The sequence below is a fragment of the Miniopterus schreibersii genome (assembly GCF_964146895.1).
Source record: "Miniopterus schreibersii genome assembly, chromosome: 10".
NCBI lineage: Eukaryota > Metazoa > Chordata > Mammalia > Chiroptera > Miniopteridae > Miniopterus > Miniopterus schreibersii.
In genome coordinates this window covers 13,837,621-13,863,208 of record NC_138110.1, presented here as the reverse complement: position 1 = coordinate 13,863,208, position 25,588 = coordinate 13,837,621, and the positions used below count along the sequence as shown (strand labels likewise).

The following is a 25,588-nucleotide window of genomic DNA, read 5'->3' as shown; positions in this document are numbered from 1 at the left end:
CTCAGAGGGGTGATAGAGATCCTCCTTCTAAACCCAGAGCTCTTCTATTAAAGAAGACTTGAATGAGATCACCCAGTTAGTTGGCAGACAAACCTGGATAGGCTCCAGGTTGCCTAGACTCATGATTACATAGTTAATACACTCTACCTGTGTCAGACTTTCAATCTGTTAATTACTTTATGTCTCAAACATTTATTGAGGGAGGACCTACTATGTGCCAGGTCCTGTGCTTGGTTCTAAGGTGAAAATAGTGACCAAGACACGGTCCCTGTTCTTAAAGACCTCTCAGCCTTGGGAGCCAGGACCAAGCATGTGGCTGACAGTTTACCTGCATGCTCAGGTGCTTGGGAACTAGTGGGAAGAAGTGACTGTGATGGTTTTAAACTGTGTCCACAGCCCTGGCTGGTTTGGCTCAGTGGCTAGAATGTGGGTCGGTGGACTGAAGGGTCCCCCAGTTTGATTCCGGCCAGGGGCATGTACCTCGATTATAGGTTCAATCCCCACCCCTGGTTGGGGAATGTGTGGGAGGCAACCAATCGATGTCTCTCTTCTCTCTCTCTCTCTCTTGACCTTCCACTCCCTCTGAAAAGCAATGGGGGGAAAAATATCCTCAGGTGAAGATTAAAAATAAATAAAAATAAAGTATGTCCACAAATTTGACACTCCTACCTTCAAACAAATGGAGGCTCATTTCCCACCCTCTGAGTGTGGGCTGGTCTTAGAGACTTGCTTCTAAATGAATAGAAAATCACAATGTGTATCTTCCGAGACGAGGTCATAAAAGGCACCATGGCTTCCTCTTTGCTCTCTCTCAGGTTTTAGGGGCTCGTTCTAGAAGAAGCCAGAGGGATCCCACCAATGAATGGCCTTTGCGTTCCTGAGGTCAAGTAGGCTGTGAATGTGTGAGGCCTTAGGGAAGAACAGAATGCTACACCTCCGTTTCAATGACAGCCACCTTTACGGCTGTGAGGATTAAATGAGGAAATGTGCTCTGGATGCCCAGCACCGACCTGGAACTTACTGAGTGCTTGATAAAAGGTATTCTAGTCTCTTCCTTCCAAGGAACTAATTTAGGTACAAAATCCAGTAGAAAAGAACACATTTCTGAAGGTCAGAGCAAACCCTAGAGGACTTACTCTGGAACCTGGAATCCATAGAAACCAGGTATCTCAGCAGTTTTCTGAAAAAACTGCATTGTCCCCATGTCCTCCTGGACAAGGCTCTACCCAGAGGTCAACTCAAGCTAGGAGAAGGCACCTGGCAATCTCATCCTTGCCTTTGGAGTGCCCGTAGGCACCTATGACCTGTGCATGACCAGAGGTGGCCAACGGACACTGTGACAAAGCTGTGTCCTGTGGAGTTCGATGCTAGCATGGAGCACTAAACTAAAAATTGTGCAACGTTCTTCCTTTGAGACGTATGTCAACCTGGAATTACAACTTCTGGGAGCAAGAAACTGAGTTGAGTGTTGATGTGAATGACCATGGGTTGTTTTCATTTATTTCCACTTTCATGGAAAAGTCAGCATTTCTCACCTGTGGTTTCCTTCCTCAGGGATTTCCTCCTGTCCCAAGAGACTGGAGACCCCAGGGAAGCTCCAATGCAGCAGAGTGAAGCACACTCTACCAACGATGCCACAAAGCAGAGTCTGGGATTTCAGGGCCAGCACGTGACTTTAACAAGGAACTCCCTACCAGGGATTATTAGGGCACCTGGCTTGATAGTAACAGCAGGAAAATGAAGATGATCATGAGCTCTCAAAGCCCCAACTCTAGGCCTGCGGGGACTAAAGGGTGAACTACAAAAAATGTGTCTGCTGAACTGCAGCGAAGACACCAGGCTTGGATGGTGACAGGTAGGCCTGGGGAGGTTCTGCTGTCCAAGATGACCTTACCTGGCTTTGGAAGGTCCTTGGTCTCCTGCACTAGTGTCTATTTCGCACACTTGCTACGAAACGAGATTCGATGGAGACCCCTGGCTAAGATAGCCATCTCCTGCTGGGTGGCCGCTGGGTTTGGGGCTGGCTTGATCCAGCTTTAGAAACTAATGATTCTTCTTAGTCATAGAGACAGATATTCTTGCCAGTGGAAGAAATCCAATATTAATGAAAACAAACATCATGATACTATGTGGTTTGCGCTTTGGCCAATAACTTTGACCAGACCCGTCTGAGAGAACAAATTCTTCCGTCTCCTCTTCAAGGTGCCTGCCCTGGTTCTGTATCCAATTACCCCTTAGCAGAAGCACCTGGGATTCTTCTAAAAGGTGAAATCATGGGACACCACAGAGGGTTTCAGCAGGACCCCTGCAGGTGGGCATGAGATCCGTAGAACCACGGGGCCAGGGGGTTGTTCCTGCCCCTCCCGTTCAGTCTGTTCACAGGCCCACAAGGCCCGAGTCAGGCTCCTTGGGGTCAAGGTCCTATTCCCGCTTCAGCTGCCCTCAGTGACTTAAGCCTGGGATGTTCCCCAACCTGGAACTTCAAAGCAGCATCAACACTGTCTTCTAAAGGGTCTCTCAGTATCCTTCACATTTGTGCGCACACACTCCTAGGAAGCTGGGGGCCCTTTAGCTAGAATTAAAACCCTTGGGTAAGGACAGTCTTGAGGGTTCCTGAGCTAGGAGGTTCCTGACCACCCACTGCCTTCCTTCATGCTTTGAGAAGATCTAGTGTTTCCCTGGGACATGCAAGGTAATCAGTCTCCTGGAGACCACTACTCAGAATCCAGTAGAGGTGACCATCAGAATCAAAATCTTGTGCAACCTGAAAGTCAGCTTTGCACAATTTCAGGTTGGGATTCATGTTTCAAAGTCACCACCAGGATCCAGCTCTGTTCCAGGAGTTTATTTACAACGGTGCTGATGTCTGATGTCACTGTGTCACAGCAAGTGACTGCTCCAACCTGCAGATGTGAGCCTGAGGTCCTGGGTGAACCGGGAGTGTGCCAGTGAAGGACAGAAATTTACAAGCAGAACAGAGGGTCGACACTGGCAGCTGAAGGCTGGTCCAACAGAAAAACTGCACAGTGGGCCCCATCGTGGGCTCTGGCATTAGGCAGACTTCTGGTTACATCTCAGCTTGGCCACTTTCGATCTGTGGGATCTTAGGTAAGCTACATAACCTGGATTTCCTCCCTTATAAAATGAGGGTGGTAATATCCACCTAAAAAGGCTGCCGGGAAGGTGAAAGTGATGTTTTCTATACTGTGCCTGGCCCAATGCTCAGCCTCGTAACCATCAGCAGTCAGTACTATGGATGCAGTGGAAATGCTCTGCCCAGGGGACTGCTCTTGGCTATTTCTAAGTAGCTGTGTGGCTCTGGGTAAGTCCCTTTACCCTCCCAGGTTCTCAGCTTCATGTCTACAAAATGAGAGGTTTGGACCCGACTTAAATCCTGCCTTTGGATTTAACATTTTTAAGTAAGTCTGGAGGACGAAATCTGCCTGTGGATGGACTTTAGAGGTGCTCCCGGTGCCCTTTCCAGCTCTCTCTGCTCTGCATGCTCCCCTGTAAAGGCCATCGAGTGACCCAGTGAATGTGGGCTCGTGTCCCAGCTGACACCTGCTGGGTAATTTGGCTCCGGCTCCTTCAGCTCCTCTCTGAGTCAGCTGGACTGGAAAGCAAAGGCGTGGCATTTGGAGGCAGTTGGCCAGAATCCCTGGCCTGACTTGCTGTCCAAGCATAAGAGAAAGAGCTTGTGGAATGCAAGTGTTTGGGAAGGTCATAGGAATGAATGCAGAAGAGTCTACCTTTTCCTTGGGTTCCATTCAGTGGAATTATGAATATCATCATCTCATATTAGCCTTGGTAATAAAGCATCTGTCTCACAGACCTGTTGGTATGGATCAGTGAGATGCTGCCTGTGAAGCACTTTGTAAGGGCATATAACTAATGTTATTTATTTGTAAACATTTACAGGGATCTTTCTAGGTGGAGGTAGAGGCACTGGGGCCTGGGTACCATTTTAAAAAGCTTTTTATTGGAAAATAAAAGCATAAAATCCGGAAATCCCATAAAACAAATCTTTATCTAGCAGATTATTCTAAGGCAAGCACCCTTTTAATGAACACCTAAGTAAAGACAACTTTGCCAGTTGCCAGAGGCCTCTGCATGTGTCTTGACCCGATTGGTCTCCTTCTCCCCAAAGCAGCCACTATCCTGATTTTTATCACTTCCCATGTTTTAAAAAATGAATTTGTCACCCAATTGTGCATGCCTGGACACTATGGTTTAGCCTTGGCCATTTAAAAAATATGCCTTTTAAGTTCCTGTTAATCTGCAGGTAGGTCTACTTCTTTCTTTTCCTTACAATTTACCCGTTGAAGAGTCCAGGCCATTTACTCCATAGAGTTTCCTGTAGCTGGGGTCTGGCTGACTCTACCCTCGTGGTGCAGCTCAACACATTAGCATATCAATTTATACTGTGGGGTTGGCCACCGTCCAGGACACCAGTACCCACTTCTTGGCCAGTATTAATTTGGGCAGACGTCCTATGTTCTTTTTTTGAACAAAACAGGTGGCATCAGCAGTAGAGAGATGAAGTTAAAAGCTGACAATCCCAGCACCAGCACAGGAGCAAGAGTGGGGAGCAGGGTGTAGGTCCTCAGGGGCAGTGACTGTACCTCTCTGAGAACATCAGCATCTCTCTAGCAGGGTTATGGTGAGAATTCAATGAGATCCTGGCTATAAAATGACTTTATAAACTGCAGAACACAACCATTCTAATAGGCACCTTTAGAAATGAGTTGCTCCTCAAAATGCTCCTCAAACGTCAGCATGAGCTCAGACTTGCCACATGCATTTGTAGAATTCGGTATAAGGTGGGCCACCTCCAGCCCAACCCACCTGCACCAGGGTTACTTCAGTCCTAAGAAGTGCCTGTAATTGGATTTGTATGGAGCTCTACACAGGGTCTTTTGGGATGACAGGTATTACGATACAATTTTCGACTTCTTTTAATGTTTCTTCTCTCATGGAATGTGAAGCATTGCAAGGAGGTTAAGAGAAAACCAGGTGTTAACTTAGCAATGGAATTTCTGAACAACTTATGAGACTTAGCAGCACTGATCCTAAAGCTCCTCCAGGCTGGAAACAGCTTCCCTGTAGCTCTTGGACTATTAACTACTCAGGAGAGGAAGCCCCTGGTTTTAGGTCTTGAGACACTGATCAACTTCCTCCCCCAAGCCCTAATCGTCTGAACTATGAAACGCAAACCTACTTCTTCTGTGAAACTTTGTTTTTAATTCATTCAATAAATACTGACATCAATCCATGCTCAACCTGAGGGTGTCCGTGTGGGATGCATGTCTGTCTCTGTGTTTGTATGATACACTTACGAGGCTTTCTGCTTGGCCTCTCTATTGGATCACAAACTATTTAGAATCATGATTATGTATTATATGTGCCTCTGCTAAGTCAGTAGATTTTCACCAAAACTGTATGAAAAGCCTGCATGTTTGTCTTATGCTTACTCCTTTGCCCTTTCGGATAACCAGATGCCAAAGTCAAACAGATTATACACACCCCATTGATGTACTAAGAGCCGAATGGAAGCGATTAAATAAACAAACCAGTATGTTCATGTTTTCTCAGCATAGGAACAATTTCTGAGTGCTGACAAACGGGTGAGCTGACTGACCGTAGGTACAAAAAGTACCATTGATCTGGGGGAGGACAGTTGTTCAAGAAATCAGGTCTCCAGATCCATCACGGGGCATAACCCACAGCATACCACCGTCACCAGAAACCTGATATTCTGCCAGGACGCGTGGGGGACTTGTAGAGAGTCAGCCCTTGATCTGGTGACATGGTTACCCAAATGCTGTTTTCTGAGGTGCATGGAGCCCAACAAAGCACAGGCTATAATTTATTTTTATCCTTACCTGGGGATATGTTTATTGATTTGAGAGAGAGGGAGGGAAGGGGGAGAGAAAGAAGATCGAAGTGAGACAGAAACATCGATCGGTTGCCTCTCATACAAGCCCCAGCTGGGGGTCGAAGCCACAACCTGGGTATGTGCCCCAGCTGGGAATCGGACCCACAACCTTTTCATGTATGGGATGGTGCTCCAACCAACTGAGCCACCTGGCCAGGCCTATAATTTTTAAATATGAAAAATAAAGCCGCTACAGAAATCCATCACCAGCTTATGGAAGTTTATAGAGAGGATGTTCTCTATCAACAAAATAGACAAAACATCAGATAAAAAATGGAATCGCCTACGTGAGCCCCAGGGCCATGCATCTGGATGGTCGTTTTACAGAAAGCCACAACAGTCATACTCATCCTCACAGCTCCTCCGCGCCCCCAATCTCCCCAATCTAGGGGTGTATTTTAATAGCCACCTACCCCACCCTGCCTTCAGCGGTCTGTTGCCCCCTAGACGGCAGCTCTGAGGGTGGCGGGCAAAGCATTCCAGCCTGAGCTTAGCGGGCACCAACCTCGGTAAATGCTCATCGAGGTCTGGGATTTTGTTTCTAAACCTTCCTCCTGTTCCGTGGTCGTTTCTATGGCGCTGGGCACGTACCTTTTGCTTCAGCTGCAGCACCGTCTGCTTCATCTGGTGGAACTCCTTGCACGAAGCACAGCACGTCCCGGCTCTCACGGCGGTCTCGGCCTTCCCGTCCTGCCCTGAGGGGACACGGCTGTGAGGCGCCTGGCCAAGTGGCCGGCAGCAGTCAGTGTGCCAGGGCTTTGTGGCACCCTTGGCACTCCCCAGGTCGGGGAGAGGGACAGAGACAGGGACCTCTCTCTGTTTGGGGCTCAGCTGTGCCCTTGCAGGCATCCCAGCCTCATTCTCATGTGGGAAAATGTGACCCCTGGCCCTTCTATCAGGACTTCCCGGGAGGCAGGCTGTAGCAACGTGACGTGATTTATAGCCCCATCCAAGGCCAATGCTCACACACTGTAAATTATCCCCAAGCTCAGGCAGTGCGCTCACAAAGCTGGTTCTTATCACCTATGATCATCCAGTCGATCAAAGGCATCATGGCCAGGCCAGGCGGGGTCACGCATCAGGGCCAGGCTCTGACCTCCTTGGAGATGTGAAACTGGTGGAAAACGTGCCAAACACTGGACTTGCCCACCTGGGGGCGAGTGAAACAGGTCCCCGGAAGGCACTCTGGCTGCCCACCGGGAAGCGTCCCAATGCCATCCTGTACACCACTGGGAACTCCAAGGCTTTCTATAAAATCGTATTTTGCTAAAGAAAGAGTGGGGGAGTCAAATGGTGGCACAGCCAAGAATTCACACAGCTCTCATCCTACTGGCACTGAAATGGCTACAGGCACCTGTGTCCTGGGGACTAGCCACCGGAGGTCACCTTGCTACTGATGAGTAGGTGAAGGCGACAGCAGTGGTGTGGGCTAAGAGTGGGGAGACAGGGTATGTGAGCATCTTGTTGGGGTGGCTGGGACGTTGTGACACCAGGTAAGTGGAAACCCTCCCAGCCTAGGAAGCCTTTGGTGTTGGTCCAGGTGTGCTGCTTGTGTGACAGATGACACTGCTATCTGGAATGTAGCTTGGGGACAGTAGAGTAACGTCTCCCCCAAGTCGTTTCCCATGCCTCTTGGCCCACAGGCTTTTCTTCCTACTATTCTCTTTCTGGGAAAACCTTCGCTGCCTCCACCGGTAGAATTCTGCCAACTAGCAAGACCCAGCTCAAGTGTTCAATGAAGCTCAAGTGTTCTCTGTCTACAGATACTGTAAGCCTCTGACATCAGGTGGCCTTTAGTTTACCACGTGTCCCACTCAAATGGCAGATGTTCCAGGCTTCCCTGCAGAGGGGTTACTGGTGCCAGAGTGTGAGCCACCTAAGAACCTGAGGGTCACTTCTTGGATATTCAAAAATGTCTGTAAAATAGGATATTAGATATTGAATTGTCCCCATCGCCAAAATTCGTAATGTTGAAACCCTAACCCCCAGGATATCACAACAAGTGTTAAAAGCCCATCTTTTCATTTCTACTTTTATATACTCAGTTGAACTTTGCAAGTGTTGGTATAATTAAGGCAATCTGATATTTTCATAAGAATAAACCTCTTTACCAGGTTCTAGACCATTTCATTTATATCACGGGTGTTAGAACTAATGTACCGTTAGTTCAATCCTCTTTACAGATAAGGAAAGGAACTTGCTTTAGGTCTCTTGGAGCGCTGTGTGCAGAGGCTAGGCACTGTGGGGCGCAGTGAGCCTGCTACTGGGAGTACTGCTCAGAACCTGAGAGCTGTCTGCCTGGCCAGCTCCAGGCAGTGGTTCCCATGTGTGATCACCAGACCAGCACCAGCATCACAACTGCAAGAAATCCTGGGAGTGGGCCTAGTGCAGGGTTCTAGCAAAGCCCTCCAAGTGAGTGGGAAGCACATTCACAGCCCCAGGGTACAGCTCTGCCAAGCAACCTTGACCTGAAGATGCCCAGCCTGTTTTCTGTCCCTTTGTGAAATGATCAGAACAGAGATCAGGATGAACGTTGTCCCAGACTTCTGAAGCTTCCCCAGAAAGAGCAGCACAGTAGCAAGGAGTGTAGGCCCTGGTGGAGCCCATGATCAGGACTGAATCCTGATGCTGCCACTTAGTACATTTTCCACTGGAAGTCACAGCTTCTGTGAGCATCCGTTCTTTGAAATGTAAAAATGACAATGGCACTTATCACCTGGGATTGCTGTGAGGCATCAATGACCCCTGTAAACTTCCAGAACAGTGCCTGGTATATGACAAATGCTCCATAAATGTTAATATTATGGGTTTTGGTGGTATATTGTAAAAAATTAAGTTGCCTACAAAATTACAGAAGTCTTTCCTTTGGAAAGAGCTCTCAGAGGGTTTGAAGATAAATAACTGTATGTGTAGGCTGGAGCATGCAATCTATTCTGAAGTAGGGCTCATCTATCCTGCAATTTGTCTACAATACTGTCAAATGTGGAGCTAATATAACTCTGTGAATGCTGCACTATTAACTCATTTAGAAATCTGGGTGACGTCCTTGACTTTGTTTTCAATCCTCTCAATGTAGCCATTGAGTATCTCTGACAGTGACCATGACCATGTCAAGTGAGTTATCACTTACAATATTGCTCCAACCTGTTCTGGTTTTAAAGGTGCAATATTATCAACTAGCCACACGGGGGCAGATAGCTCTAATTTTTACTGCTGTTGAGCAGGATATACACACATTCTTAGCATTAGAAATAGAATTCCTTGCATGCCATATTAGTAATGTTTAATAAACTTAGAAAAACTAAAGAATGTTCCCAACATATTTCACACGAGCAGTGTCACAAATGAACAAGGCATGTTTGTTTTGAAAAGTTGATGGTGCACATTTGTGCCCCAGCAGCAGTTCTCAACCCTGGTGGCACATTGCATCCACTTGGGGGGGCTTTTAAAAATCCCGCCAACTATGTTGCCCCCCACCCATCTGAGAGTCACTGCAGGGGGACAGTATCTGCATTTTTTAAAAGCCCCCCAGGTTGAGAACAACTGATCTACAGATTAGTGGAGCTTGAAAGTTATATGAAACACCTGGCCGTCCCTGCACTTTGAACTATACTAAGCGACACTGGGGGTCATGGTCACTTTATCAGAAAGTCAACAAAAGTTGATAAATAGAGACCTGGTAAGCTAATTACTATGGAGCCAACATGTCCTTAATTCGTCTCCTCATCGGGGCTACACAGACTCCCTGGAGTGACTAAACTGGCTCCAGCTATATATTTTCAAAGAATCAAAGGGACTGAGCGAGCCACTCTTGCCTATCAGCCAGCCGAGCCACCAGGCCTGTGCGTGCACATGATCTCGCAATGATCAGAGACAGTTCCTAGGCCGGTGCCCTCTGCCCTCCGCCCACTCTCTGGATAGAAAGCTGAGGTCGCGCTCAATTTTAAATTCCTCTGACTGTAATGTTACAGACATTGGACAATCCAAAGTTAAAAAAAACACACACACCAAGAAAACCGGAGGAAGAAAAGGTTTCAGATCATGTGCTTACACTTAATCACCATTACCTCCTCATGCAAAAAAAATGGACCATGATGAAATATTCAGCTTATTAATTAGTTTAAAACAGATGAAACCACTTACTGCCTCTGATGTTCCAGATACAAAGCTCGTCTGGCCCCTAACTTTTCTTAGTGCTGAGCTGAGTAGCTGGACAGTGATTATTCACCCACAGGGAGTTCTCGGTTTCGGTGGTGAGGCTGGGCGTGTCTCGGAGCCTTGGCACTTGCTTAGGTGAAGGAGAAAGAAGCCACCGCACGGGGACTCAGGGCTGGCAGGGCTTTTATTACTTTTACTGAGGCTACATCACAGCAAATTGCAAAAAATATTTGCAAGGGCAGAAGGGTCTTCAGAGCTCCCCTTGTTCAATCCTCTTGTCTACAGATGAGGAAACTAAGGCCTGGAGACCCTCCCAATGACAGCTGGTTAATACTAAAGAAGCTCTAGCTACCGGCTCTCCTTTTTCTTTCTCTCTCTTTTTTTTTTTTTTTTTTTAATATCTCTGTTGATTTTAGAGAGAGGAAGGAAGAGGGAGAGAGAGAGATAGAAACATAAATGATGACAGAGTCATTGATCGGCTGCCTCTGGCACACCCCTGACTGGGGATCAAGCCTGCAACCTGGGCATGTGCCCTGACCGGGAATTGAACACCGATCACCTGGATCCTAGGCCAACGCTCAACCGCTGAGCCACGCCCGGCCGGGCTCTCCTAACTTCTAAGCCAAGGAACTTTCCAGGGCGTCACCACTGTCAAAGAAATGCATCTAGGGCACTTGCCTTTTGCTGCCAAAACCATGAAAGCCAGCCCCTGGCCTTCTGAGTGGCCCATCACTTGAGTTATGACTTTAACATTCAGGGCAAGCAATGTGCCTGTCCTTTCTCATAATTTTGTGTGTGAATTACTCCTCTCGGTCTGTGACTCCCTGATTTCCTTGGTTACGGGTGTTGGAATGTTTTTCTTAGTAAAATACTAAAACTGAATGCTAAGTCCTCTGTGTGTATGTGGTGAATTCAATAGAGACCAGTTACTGGACATGAAATACTGATTCTTTTATAATGCTGCTGCTGGTGGTGGGGGAGTGTGATACCACAGTGGTGTTGTTTCAGGTTTTTAAGAAGTTATTTGAGGCTGTTATATTTAGAAGAGGAGGGAGAGAATTGGCAGCGAGTGGGTTCGTTACTATAAAGTGCAGCGGTAGAGCCACCAGACGGTTCTTTCTGATTAAACAGGACAGCTCCTTTTCAGTTCCTGCAAACAGGAACATCCTGTCTCTCGGAATGGCAGAATGGAGGAGTGTCATCCTGTTTTGTTCATCAGATGCTCTGCTGTTTGCAGCAAATGGCTTCCTTCTGGACTTACTGGCTGTGTTTGAAAACACCCTTCCCTGAAAGCCAACCAGATGACTCTACTAAGTTCAGGCCCAGAACTCAGAGTTTTGATGCTAATAAGTTAGAATTTTCCAAATTCTAATTTTCAGGACACCATCATCTGAGAGATGTTTACAGGTGTTTCTTAAGAAAATAATTTTGGGAAATTCAAGTTTAATCAAAATTAACATTTTTAAAAGAAAATGACAATCTCAGAGTTTTTCTTGGATTTTTTTTTTTTTTAGAGAGAGAGGAAGGGAGAGGGGGAGAAACATCAATGTGAGAGCGAAACATCAACTGGCTGCCTCCTGCACGCCCCCTATTGGGAATTGAGCCTGCAACCTGGGCATGTGCCCTGACTGGGAATTAAACCCACAACCTTTCAGTGCAGGAATGACACCCAACCAACTGAGACACACCGGCTGGGGCTCTCAGAGCTTTTAATGCACTCCCATCCTGAATCCTTAAGGAGTGGGTGCAGTAATGCATCCTTCCCCAAACATCTGAACACAGAAGCTTCTAAAGGAAGAAAGGCTTAGCAACACCCACAGGACCCCAAAGTTCTGTAGAATGCAATACGGGGAAATGCTGTAGTAAATGGTTGCGATAACATATGCCTTTAAATAAAAGTAATACTAGAGGAGTTACCAAAAAGTTGCAAATATATATCCCTTATGACTGTTTAGGTTTTTGACTGAATTCTCAGCTACAGAAGTCAAACTGGTCATCTCTTATTAAATTCTTGATCTCTTGCACTGAAACTTTTCGTGTGTTTGAGAAATTTTTACGAAGTATAATTCCCTTTTTCTCAGGGAAGAAAACAGGAGTGTGGTCTCAGGACTGACTGACAGCACCGCAGGCTGCTAATTTCAAAGATGCACTGAGACCTTCCTGTGTTCCTGCCCTGTGGCTGGGCCCCTCTCTGGGTCCACACAGCCAAAACACCAGGCAGGCAATGAGTGCCACCAAGGCTGCCCTGTCACACTGCTCAGAGCCATCCCTAGGGAACCACACAGTAGCACAATGCATGGGACAGAAGAGGGATGTGGTTGCAGAACCTAAGAATTATTGCAAGAGGTGGAGGCCACCCGAGACCAAAGAACCAGTAAACTCAGCACATAAAATCTTACACTAGTCCCTGCAAACGACCTCTGCTCCTCCAGTCTCTGCTAGTTAGGACCAGGTCTCTGGGCAGATCACTTTGTCCCACCAGGTGGGAACTGCTCATGGGTGGGACTAGGTATTATTATTTGGAGATCCCTGCTATCAAAGCTACCCTGACGCTCAGCAGTAAGCATTTGTCGCAGTTTCTGATGGTTGTACTCTAGATCAGGTTGCTCATGTAAATGGGATTTCGCCTGAATAGAAATGTGAGGCAAAGAGACAATGGAGCTGTCAGGCTGAGCAGCCCTCAGCCTTAGGCTGCCGGGCTTAGAGCACAGCTGGGAATCTAATTCCAGAATGAAAAATGAGAAGGCTGCTCTCTTGGTGCTAATCCTTCAGTCGGCCCACACATCAATGTGTCTATCAGTGGCTAAAAGGCTGATTTTGCAATGAGACTCCCCCTTTCAGTATAGGGCATAATCTAAGAGGTGAGTTGTACATCCTGCCCCTCCTCCACCTTGAAACAAAAATGAAGTAATTTTAATTTTGAATTGGGGGAAAAAAAAAAAAGCCGCCTGCCCGGCTGGTGTGGGTCAGTGGTTGAACATGAACCCAGGAACCAAAAGGTCATGGTTTGATTCCTGGTCAGGGCACATGCCTGGGTTTTAGGCTCGATCCCCAGTAGGGATCATGCAGGAGGCAACCGATGGATGATGTTTCTCTCATCAATCTAGCTCTCTATCTCTTTCTATCTCTCTATCCCTCTCCCTTCCTCTCTCCCTTAAAAAAAAAATCCAAAAAAAAATCAATAAAAACATTAAAAATTAAAAAAAAAGCCAAAAAGCCACCTGCACACATTTTTTCTTAATCGACCCCTGCCTTTACCACCTCCGGGCACATGGGCCCCATGTGCTTCAGGCTTTAAATTGTTTTCACAGGGCCCTCTGATTCATTCACATTATCCCAAACTGCCCACTTCTGAGCTGGCTCCAAATAGATATTTTGCCTCTACTTCTAATATATGGTGACTTCCTCATGACTCAACCTTGTTGTTCCTCATAATTTTGCTTTGTAGCTTTTCCTGTAGGAGGCAGCTGCTTCCCAGCTGTTTGCTGTTCTGGGCTGATGGCAACTGCCTTCCGCCCCTTTTCAACCTCAGACTACACCTCCCAAATCACTAACTTCCTCCTGAGTGCCAGACAGTTCTGGCCTTTCATCTCCTGGCATTTCTTGGTACCTGGGATTCGCCCCCTCCCCACCCACAGATGGTCCCGGTAGCCTTCCTACTGACAGCGACCCTGCCACTTCCCTTCCCAAGGGCGACAGAAGATCTGAGCCCTGAGCTCTGGAAGATGACAGCTTCCTGGCCTTGTAAGTACTGGATACAGGAGCACAAGGGCTCCTTCCTTCCTTTTCTTCCCTTTCCCTTTTCCTTCCCTTTCCTTTCCCTTCCCCCTTCCTTCCTTTCCCTCCCTTCCTTGCTTCCTTCCCCTCCCCCCTCCTTCCTTTCCCTCCCTTCCTTGCTTCCTTCCCCTCCCCCCTCCCTCCTTTCCCTTCCCCTCCAAACTTAAATAAAGAAGTAACCCAATATTTGAACGGATCAGACATCTCAGTTCAATCAGCTCCTCAAACACTGCCAAGGCAGGCCAGCTTTTAAACATTTTCCAGTTCATTGTGACTGTATTTGCAAAATACAATCAAAACCATTTACCAGAAAAACAAGGCACACAATACCAGTAGAAACCTTTGAATTTAAACAAAATTTCTTTGTCAAATTGGCATAAAAATTTCTAAACATTCTCAACTTCTGTTTCCGTTCAGTCCTGAACCAAATCACAAATAGATCATCAGCAGGCGCGGGGCCTGGACTACATATTCTGAGCAGCACTGATGCAGACCGTTTCCTTACATGGAAATGTTTCATATTTATATTCAGCCCATTCTCTTTGAGAGAACACAGTGTTTCTGGCCTCGTCTTGGCTCATCCTGGTTTGGTCTAAGCATAGATTACATCCTGATTTACCCATGAGCACAGCCCCTCTGCTTGGTGGACAGTTTCCTCACACTCACCAGCTCACAGCCCTGCTACTCACGGGCATCGCTCTCACCAGGTCTCTAGAAGAGCTTGGCCTTATGTCCTACCCTCCTCTTACCCAGGGCCCACCCACCATTCATATAAATGCCCCTTCCTAGCGCCTATCTAACCGTCCATCCATCCGCCCACCCACCCGCCCGCCCAATTAGGGGGGGAGTTTTACTTGCTCCGCTCACCAGTATCGTTGGGGTATTTGTCTCCCTTGGTGCATGTCCTCCCATCGTCCTCCTGGATGTAGCCCTCCCGGCATTCACAGCGGTAGCTGCCCAAGGTGTTGATACAGATGTGTGCACACAGGGTCTCGTTGCTGGTGGCACACTCGTCGATATCTGGGTTTGAACCAAACGCAGATGACACTCAGTTCCCAAGAATTCACTTCCAACACAAGTGACATGAGACCCGGCCCTTCTGTTTATGTCTGCAAAGCACACTTTTCCAGACCTCTATCAGAGGAGCTAGAACCCTGAGTGACAGGAGCACTCCAGGCAGTGTCACCATGGTTACCACAGATCACTGATGGGGTTCTTGGTTGCGGCTCTGCCACTACCGAGTCAGGTGGCCGGTGCAGGCATTGCTGGCCTCCATCGTTCTCACCTGTCACACATGACAGGAGCCTTCCCTAAACACTTTGTAGGGCTCCTTAGAAGAGAAAATGAGTTTACCCGATGGTGAAATGCTTTGAAAAGTGAGCACTGCAGAAAGGATTTTCTGCAAGGGCCCAGTGTGCCGGGGGTTTTATGTTCCCTTTATGTTTGGCTAATCGTTCCAAATAGCATGTGGTGACCCAAGGTCACTTAGGAAGGGCTCCTTCCCAGTTAAAAGATGTGATGGTACCTGGGAAAAGTCACTTCTGATAAAATAGTCATAATGGGTCTAATGGAGAGAGTTTACCCCAGGAAATTCTGGCCTCATCAATGACCCAAGCGGACTCCTCATGAGCTGTGGAAATGAGCCCGGAGACCATCAAACAAGAACCAGTAAGAGTCGACGTGAACCGGGCCCATCACAGACTTGCTCCCCTACTGAGTAGGGTAGAAACAAAACTGTTTACCACCAGCAGGAAGAGAGGGAGCCCAAGTCTGTTCCCTGCTCGCTGGCTGAAGACCCGGGTGGCAATGAGTGGGAACCAGGACACACAGCCCCAGACTGCGCACATGTGGCGGCTGAGAGGGCCCAGCCTAGCTTCTGGATTCTCACAATTACTCCCCCGACAGGCTGCCCAGGACCTGCCTCTGGCAGGCCGTGTGTGCGCCAAGGGGAGTGTGGTCACTTGGACGTTCCCCTGGCTGTACAGCTGTACACCACGATGCCACACAGCTGGATCCTCCCCTGCAACTCCTCAGGCTGACCACCGCTCTCCACATGCCCCTGGCCTACACCCAAGCGTGACACTGCCTCTATGCCCAGAGGAGGGAGGACAAGGTTGAAAGGACATACAGAAATGGCTGGAACTCGTAGCAGAAAGCTGGTTTCGCTGATCCCCAAGTGGAAAGAACAGGGTACCACACCACAAATACAAGCCCTTGTGCCTGGGACCTCAGGGATACCGAGTGGCCTCCCATGCTCTCTGTAGGAGAGGCCATGGGTCCCCACTCCATTCACTTGGTGGCCTCAATCCCATTCCTTGTCAGCATGGACCCCTTCCCTGATGCCCCTGGGGAGGAGCCAGGACACCTAATATCTAGAACTTCTTTGGAATGGTTCTCTCTAGAGCCCCTGCTCATCGCAGCTCCTCTATTTCCCACTTGGGTCCATGTACCAGTCTCCTGGGTTCATCCACAAGCTGATGCTCAAACTTGACTTGAGTCACTAGAGGCATTTGCATAAATGCAGATTTCCAGACCCACCCTCAGAGTCTGGAGGGGAGGCCAGATGTCTTTTTTGGGGTTGTTAATCTTCACGGGAGCATTTTCCCCACATTGATTTTTAGAGAGAGTGGGAGGGAGGGAGGGAAGAGGGGGGGGGAGAGGGAGAGAGAAACATTTATGTGAGAGACACACATAGATTGGCTGCCTCCCATATGCACCCTGACCAGGGCCAGGGATTGAACCTGCAACCCAGATACATGCCTTTGAACAGGAATGGACCCTTCTGTGGGTGGGCTGACGTTCTAACCACTGAACCACACTGGCCAGGGCTTGCTTGCTCTCTTTTTTTCAATAAGAGAACCCCAGATATTTCTGAAACAGGTTAGCCATGACTGACCACACTCTGAAACACGTGGCTCTAGGGGACAATAAACCTGCCTCAGGAAAGCAAGGCTGGGGGAGGGAACATGCCCGTGGCGATGGACAGCACTGGCTTTGCTCAGCTGCAGCCCAGGTGGCTGGCTTCAGCTCCCTGAGTCACTTCCACCCTGCCTGCCACAGGGACACGCCTTCCCCAGCCTCTCCTCCCCCTCCTCTTCTGAGAACGCTTTCTCTCTTTTCGCTTTTTACATTTCTTCCCACTTAACTTTCTGTTTTATATCCTTCTAGTTTACATTTGCTAATGTTCCCCTTCTGCTCTTATAGCTCATTGCTCATGAGGACCTGACTGGTACCAACTCCCTGAAGAATTCCTTGGCCATCGCTGGGATGAAGGGCAGCAATCCCCTAGGATTACGCCAACACATGGCATCCGACAAGTGTCAGACGGAAGGGCAGGGGTCAAAGATTGAAGCGGCTCCCGGAGCTGGTCCTACTGATGCAGAGCGTCCAACCCAGCACAGACCCGCCCGGGGGAGGCGCGGTGTCGGGCTGACAACCCGTGCCCGGCCCACACACCCAGGCAGTAGGGCTTCTCCCGCCTCCGGTGTCTGTCGCGGTCGTAGCGGTATCCCGGGTAACAAGTACACAGCACGCGGCCGAAGTTATCCGTGCACTGCTGTTCGCAGGGGGCCTCGGCGCACACGTCATAATCTGAAAGAGGAAAGTGTGAGCTCACATCAGCCACCGTCACTGCCGAGGCAGAGGGGGGTCACCTGGCTCTGGTCTAGACCAGGCTTTCTGGGCTGCGCTCGGCTCCAGGGCAGCGGTGTAACCGGCTATGCCTGGAAGGGCATTACTTTCTCAGGCCATGGGGTGCCTCTGAGAAACGAGGTGCCCAGCTTCGCAGTGGTTAGAAGCAAACATCACTGGTGATTTCCCTCCCGGGTCACCTCATCCTTTGGTCTCTGTCACTCATCCCAAGAGCAAAGGTGCTCTAGTTGACCAGGCTCTGCTCTGTAGCATCGCCTGGGCCTGCTTTTTAGACAGGGAGTTCCTTCCGGCTGAACACTCAAGGCCGGCCAGCCCTGGTGATGGGCCTTGTCGTCATAATGTGGGAACAGAGCTGGAAGTCAGGCCAGCTCTGAGTGTGAGGGAGGCTTTGGAATGGAGATGTGTGTGAGCTAGTGTGTGTGTGTGTGTGTGTGTTGTAGGTGTGCAAGCCAGGGGGTTGATTCTGCATGCTGAGAAGGGGCTGCGTAAGGTCGAATGGCTAGAGATCTCATACCAGCCCTAAGCCTGTGCAAACTGGAATGGGTGGTCTATTATTCGTAAAGACTTAGAGCCTCTCTTCCTCTTACCCTTACGAACTGAGAGTTAACATGTCTCTGAAGGGACTTGGCTCTAAGTCAGGTGCTTAGGCTGAACATTTACTTGCAGACTAGACTAGATCCAGCCTCTCATCAATCACTGCACTGTCTCCCCAGGTGCTGACAGATGAGCTGTCCTTGGACGAGGCATGAGCCTGGCTTCTCTCTGCCGCCTATTATGGTGATGGTTGTTAGGGTTAGGGCCAGGGTTGGGGTCAGGGTCAGGGAAGGGGGCAGCTGCGGGTAGGGTCAGTGTGACAAGGTTCATGCCATCCTCATGATGACCTGGAAAGCCACCCTGGATAAATACTTCTCCCTGCCATGGAGATTCCAGGCTTTGCCTGTGTGTGTTCCTGGTCAAACATGCTTTCCTCAACTAAGCACCAACTCTAGGCATCAACGTTCTGGGCTCTGCATGTCTCATGCTCAGGGCTCCCACATGGTATCGAGTGCCTCCTCCGTGCCAGGCCCTGTTCTAGGATGATGCCACATTAAGGTGCAGGTTCAGGAGCCAACCCTCCCAACTCTGCCACTCTCTCTGTGATCTTGGGTTCTTTAAGCCTCAGTTTCCTTACCTAGAAAATAGGGTAAGAACAATACCGACTTCATGGTGCTTTTATGAGATAATACAGGAGGATGCAACAAGCACAGTACCTGACACACAGTGAAAGTCTTATCTGCTCTTCTGCTTAAAAAAAATTTTTTTTTTTTTAATCTTCATCTGAGGATATTTTTTCATTGCTTTTCAGAGAGAGTGGAAGGGGGAGAGAGAAACATTGATATAAGGGAGGCACATCAACTGGTTGCCTCCGATACACGCCCTGACTGGGGCTGGGGATCGAGCCTGCAATCAAGGTACACACCCTTGGCCGAAATCGAACCCAGTGCTCTTCAGTCCAAGGGCCGATGCTCTCACCACTGAGCCAAACTGGCTAGGGCTTGCTCTTCTGCTTTTTAAATTCCTGGTTCTTGCGCTTGTTTGGGTATCTGGCCGGGGCTGTGTCCTCTGCAGTAACAGCGGTATTCTCTTCCTATAGTTTATGCTCAATTAATAATTGTTGAACTAGAACAAATCACATCGCCCTGTCACCTGGCCAGTTAAGATAACACATGGGGGTGGGGGTGGCAAAATATATCTGGTTGGCCAGATAATATTTTTGGCTTTGCAGGCCTTTGTTGCAACTACTCAAATCTGCTGTTGTAGGGCAAAAGCAGACATAGACAACACTCAAGTCAATGGGTATGACTGTGTCCCAATAAAACTTTATTTACAAAAACAGGCAGTAGGCTAAATGTGGCCCACAAGCATAGGTTGCTGAATCTTGACTTAGAGCAACAAATATGAGGCAATAACACTCTTTTAATTACAGCTTCTATTTAGCTTTTTTTTTAAAAAATAAATAAATAAATTCTAGTCTCTTTTTACTATTTTACTATCTATGATGTTTTAATTTTATAGGTCAACTTGGCTAGGCCAAGATTGGTTAATCATTCTTTTAGATGTTTTAGTAGAGATTTTTTTTAGATGAGATTAACATTTAAATAAGTAAACTTTGAGTAAAGCAGATTGCCTTGCACAATGATGATGGGCCTCATCCAATCAGTTAAAGGCCTAATAGAGAAAAGATGGACCTCCCCTATTAAAGAGGGAAGTCTGTCAGCATGTGGTCTCTAGATTCAAACTCTCTCTCTCTCCTGGGTCTCCAATTCTGCTGGCATACTCTGCAGATTTCTTGTCAACCAACCCCTTAAAAATTAATCTATCAAGAATTCTAACAAATACACCATCTTTTCCGAGCTCCTACATTTATACTTTGCATTTTGGGGTAACAGAAACCTTTACGACTAAAGGTATCTTTAGTAAAAGACAAACCAACAAATACTGACTTATTCTCACAGATTAAAACAAATTAACCTTTGAACTGTTCTATAGAAAGCAACAGGGCAGAGAGTTAGTTATGACAGCGCAGCTTTCAGCCCCTGAGGCCACTTTTCCTGGAAATACTCAGTTCCAGGTTACATTAATCTAGGTGCTATGGTCCCACTTCCAGGTGAGGGAGACTAGTTTTAGGCCTAGATGTTTAAAAGCACAATACCTAATATTTAAAGGAACTCTAAGTATGTATTATCCAGGTATGTGTTTTTAATTAGTTTGGGCAAGGTCTTTAACTGGGACCTTAAAATGATTGGCCTAAAATTAATTTTCTTTCAGTAGCTGCCACATTGAAATAGAAAAGACACAGCTGGTAACTGAGAAAAGCTGGCTTATAAAAGAATGCAATTATTTTAACTTTTGTGGGTTTTTTCCCCCACCAAGCTCTAACCAATAGAATTGGCTGGCAGTGAGAAAGTCAGTCTTGCAGAGACCCAAGGCCGCGTAAACCATCATAGGTGGCGAGGCTTCCTAACCAGCCTTCGTCACCCAGCTTTCTCAGAGGTCACGGCTATCAATTAGTGAACTCTGCCATCCTTTCACCGAAGACAGCAATGAACATGAGGGATTCATTTATTTCTAACAGATAAAAAAATTGCTCTCCATGAGATAACACAACATGGATTAGCTTGGCTGGGCTCAAACACCTGGCTTCTTGGGCAACAGTGAAGAAAACCATTTCACTTCACTCACTCCCCCGTCCCCAGCCCTGGCAGGCTAACCTCACGCTCTTCAAACGGTTCTTCGTCTTTCCTGCGTCAGCGCTGGAACCCTTTGCAGCCTCCCTCCTCCTCCTCGTCTAGGTCCTGGGCAGCCTTCCTTGATAGCCTAGCTCGCGTCTCCCTGCTTCTAGCGACCACCTCTGACCACCCTGGTCCTCTGTGCTACGTGCCCCTGCTGCACGCCTGCTGCACTGCTGGCCTCTATCGCACATATTTCAGTTATTATTAGTAACAACAGCAACAGTAATTACCATTTACCAAGACTTGGGAAGAGCCAGACTCCGTTCCATGTACTTTACATGTGGTAATATTCTTAAAACAACCATATGAGTCAAGTACTAATACTGTCCTGCAAAAACTAAGGTTTAGAAGGTAACTTGCCCAAGGTCATAGCTAGTAACATGTGTGCTATGGAGTGTTGTGGGTCCCTCTGAAATCAGTATGGTGAAATCTTCTTCCCATGTGATGGTATCAGGTGGGGCTTTGGGAGGCCATTGGGTCATGAGGGTGCAGCCTTCATGAAAGGCATTAATGACCTTATCAATGACCCCAGACGGCTCCCTTGCCCTTTCTGCCACATGAGGACATAGCAAGAAGGTGGCTCTGTATGAAGCATGAAGCTCCCACAGATACTGACTCTCCCAGCACCTGGATCTCGGACTCCCCAGACTTTCGAACTGTGAGACATAAATGTTTGCTATTTAAGCCACCCGTCTGTGGTATTTTTGTTACGGCCGTCGGAATGGACTAAGGTAACATGGAACCAGGAGGAAAACCCAGGTTTCTCTGCTTCTTCACTGTCCAGACGCTGTCTGCTCAGCTGGAGGGTGGGGGCCTTGAGGGCTGGGCCTCTGTCTCTTCAGGGCTGGGCTGCACACAGGGCTTGCTGATGGTCCTGTGAAGGGGCTTCAAGTTTAACAGTAACACACATACATTCCAGGTACATCTGAACTTTATAGACATCGGATGATTAGTCATGAGTGAGGAGAGAAGACATGATCTTTTATATTACATACCTTCTGGAATGCATTGTCCAAGAACAAACTTGTACCCTTTGCAGCACTTTTTCCTAAGAGACAAACAAACAAAAATGCATTTTAGATGGGATATTTTAGATAAAAATAGAATTCTTTTCAATTATTGAGTTTGAATGAAATAACTTGTGCCCAGGAAAAACTGAGGCATAAAGAAAGTCAGGGTGAGTTATTTTAAAGGAAATTTGAGATAAAAAGGAAAAATACCATCAATAACACATGACCACATCTAATAGCAAAATGTCCTTCTTACCATATAACATAGGAAATTAATCCTTTGAATCCTATGAAGTAAATTAACTCAGAGGTTTCAAGAAACTTGTATTAGATAATTACAGGTTTGCAGGATATAAGTCTGAAAAGAGCCTCTGAGGCAGACCTGGCCCCTCATCCTATACACCAAAGATTCACATGACTTTCTAATTATAATAACAATTAGCTAAGTATAATCATCACTGGGTAATTCCAGCATAATGATTGCTAATTATAAGGCTGGGACTGGAACCCAAGCATTCTAACTCCCACTGGAGTGCTTTTTTTATGCCTGTACCATGTAAAGTACTGAAAGGGAACTAAATTAGCTAAGGTTGAAAACCAGCAATCAGGCAATTACTAACATAAACATCCAAGTCTTACACCTCTGCCTGAGGTAGAGAAATAGTGCTGTAAGTTCCAAATGAAAATCTGCACTGGGAAGGCTCCAGCTCTAGTAGGAGATGTGTGCTCCTAACAGACCAGCCTCTGCAGATGACAACTATACACTCTGGACAAAACCGAGTCAATCAACTCCGTGAGAGTTCTGGAGAGTAGATCAAGGCAGGCAGACTTAGGAGGAGAGGTGAAATTTTGAACAAGGGGCCAACACAGGGTAATTATTATTTATTATTATTTTAATATCTTTTTATTGATTTCAGAGAGAGGAATGGAGAGGGAGAGAGAGATAGAAACATCAATAATGAGAGAGAGTCATTGATCAGTTGCCTCCTGTACTCCCCCTACTGGGGATCAAGCCCACAACCCAGGCCTGGGTCCTGACCGGGAATCAAACTATGATCTCCTAGTTCATAGGCTGACGCTCAACCACTGAGCCATGCTGGCTGGGCACAGGGTAATTATTATTATTATTATCATTAGAGATAATCAAAGGTGGGAAGTGCCTACCTTTGTGAAATGGTCAGAACCTTCAACTGGGTTAGACAAGGCCTCACGCTAAAGAATAGTTTGATACACTCAGGAGTCTTTTTTCCAAGACATTGTAGTAAAAAATAATTTAACAGCATCATTTTCTACTTTTGCAAATTAATATACTCTAGCTATACTATTGGTCAAATCAATTCTTGTGGATTGGTCTGCTAGGTGGATTACCACCTGCGAGGGGAAAGAGAAACTCCAGCAATCTTTTCATAAATCGCTTAAAACATATAAAAATTTTATTCAATCCATCACTTATAAGCTTTACATAAAATTTATGAAAAATGTATACAACTTGTAAACATCACCTCTGGCCAGAGACGTTTCTGAGGCCCGATCGGGTGCAGCTACCCCGCCTCCTTCCTCCCGCAACACATCTCAGGTGAAGCCCCAGCCGCGATGGATAATCTTCCTTCAAAAGCGTAAGGCTGGGCTTCCACAGAAAACACAGCGGCGTCTGGGGCGCTCCCGAAACCGACTTGAGTGAAATAGCTAAGGGCCCCCTGCCCTGCAAAGGACACATTTGCCTACCTGTACTTGTCCAATCAATATAGATTATTTTGAATCTTTCTTCAGCATATTTTACGTATTTATATATTTTTTCATATATAAATAAAATGTAATGGTATGAAAAGTGTGTGATAATGTCCAGAGTTCTCCCATTAGATATAATTTCCCACCATCTCCAGCTAAATTATAATTTTAAGTGACAAAAGAAGCCCATGGGGTATAAGTTTATGATAATTACTACTTCTAACAGAGGTAGAGGATCTACCTTTATATTTCATGAAACTTAAACTCTGCCTAGTTTTCCGTGGTTTAAGAAAGACCAAGCTCCTAACAGCCAAGAAGAAAACTGGCTTAATTGAGCATTCGTTACAATTTTACGGTTATTGCTTACCGTATTACACGAGGCTGTCCGACGGAAAACTATACGAGGAAAGGCAGTGCACTGCATGGTCTGAAACTCGAGTGATTCATGAGAAAGTTGGGTGGAGGGGAGAAACATGTGTTTTTGATACGTCTCAAGGATAACATCACATTTCAACATATGGTTCTATTTGGCTCTTTCTACATAAATGGTGCATCCAAGGTGTCGCCTCGGAGATGTTCGATGGCATTTTCAAGTTCATGCAAATGGATGCAATCCTTACAATCTCTCTTCCCACATCTAAGACATTAAACTTGGGTGTTCTGACCTTTTTGAGCATTTCAAAGGCTTGGGATTGTCCACACAGTGGAGTCCAAAGTAACCTGTCCTTTGCCTTTTTCTGAAATTAAATGAGAATGCAGTGATTTGATATATTTTCAAAAGGCCATGGGGCTCCGGCAGACACAAATCTGAGCTTCAGGATGGACACGATTCATTGAAATACCTGCTCAGCTAACAGTGACCTTCCCCTCAGCTGCTCTTTAACTGCATAACTAATACCATGTCTCTGCTCGAGAGGAGGTTTGAGACACCTCCGCACCCTCCTGTCTCCCCTAGAATTCCTTCCTGGGATACAGCATTATTTTGCATGTTAAACACTCATCATAAATCACCATTTAAAATAAACAATGAAATATTCCGAAGCATTAAAACAAACACTAGCTACCTATTATACTGGTTCAAAGACCCCTTAGAACATGATTTGTGTTTAATGAAGCTGAGACTGCTCATGTGACATCTCCTCCTGGTTGTGCAAGCGCTCGTTAGCCTAACTACAAGCACGGCTGTGTGGTTTTTATCTTTAAGCAAAACAAACTAAGCTGGGGAAAGCTCTTGTGGATTGGAGGGGCAAGGGGGGGGGGCATCCTTAATATGCTTCACGTGGCGCAGCTTGGTTTTCCAAACGCAAATGCTTTTCTCATTTCTTGGCACGAGGAAGTGGTGATTAGATGGTTGTTACATAGAAAGGGCGACATCTGGTAATCAGGAAAGTCTGTGGAGGTTCCCCCTGGGGGCCTCGGAGTAGTAACACACAAAAAAAATCATAAATAAAAACAGTGCAGCCCGAAATATAGACCATCAACCAATGTGTGTGTGAGCTTTTGGAAGGAAAAACAAAATCAAGGCAATGGAGATAACAGAGATACCGGCATCCGACTGTCTGCTGTAAGTTATCGGATTCTAGAAAAGAATTTGTAAAAAATAACTGCCTGCAGGATTAGAGGACTCGAAGGGACTTGGAAAGGTCAAGCGAGTTAGTAGGCAAGAAATATTTCACCACTTGCTCCAAGGCAACAGTAAATTTTCCTAAGATTTACTTGAGATTTCCTTTCCAGAACTGCCTAGACATGCACCAGATATATCAGATTTTTTTGGAAAAAGGAGAGAACTGTGCTTTTGAGAGTTCTTGGTGCCAAGCTACGTGCAGTAGGTGAAGCAACGGCTTTAGGGTCAAGCAAATCTGGCTTCAGTCTGGCTCTGCCATTAGAAGAGCTCAGGATGTGGCCCTGGGCTTATTTCCGAAACTTGCTGAGCTTTAGATTCCTCATGGATAAAACATGAATAATGATATTTGCTTTACAGAATTATCACACTGATTTCAGATAATAAAGGTGGTTAGCACAGGGCCTGTTTTCGGGTTAGAATAGTGTTCTAGCTG

General features: G+C 46.8%; 1 protein-coding gene across 1 annotated transcript in view; it reads right to left on the bottom strand.

Moving 5' to 3' along the window:
- CCBE1 (collagen and calcium binding EGF domains 1) overlaps nucleotides 1-25,588 on the bottom strand; it is a 182,613-nt gene that overhangs the window by 9,813 nt on the left and 147,212 nt on the right. Inside the window, exons 3-6 of the mRNA XM_081148565.1 lie at nucleotides 21,789-21,841; nucleotides 17,327-17,461; nucleotides 14,738-14,890; nucleotides 6,527-6,630 (exon numbers count right to left, since the gene is read on the bottom strand). Of these exons, the coding sequence (XP_081004691.1) occupies nucleotides 6,527-6,630; nucleotides 14,738-14,890; nucleotides 17,327-17,461; nucleotides 21,789-21,841 (445 nt within the window). The remainder of the gene's footprint in view (nucleotides 1-6,526; nucleotides 6,631-14,737; nucleotides 14,891-17,326; nucleotides 17,462-21,788; nucleotides 21,842-25,588) is intronic.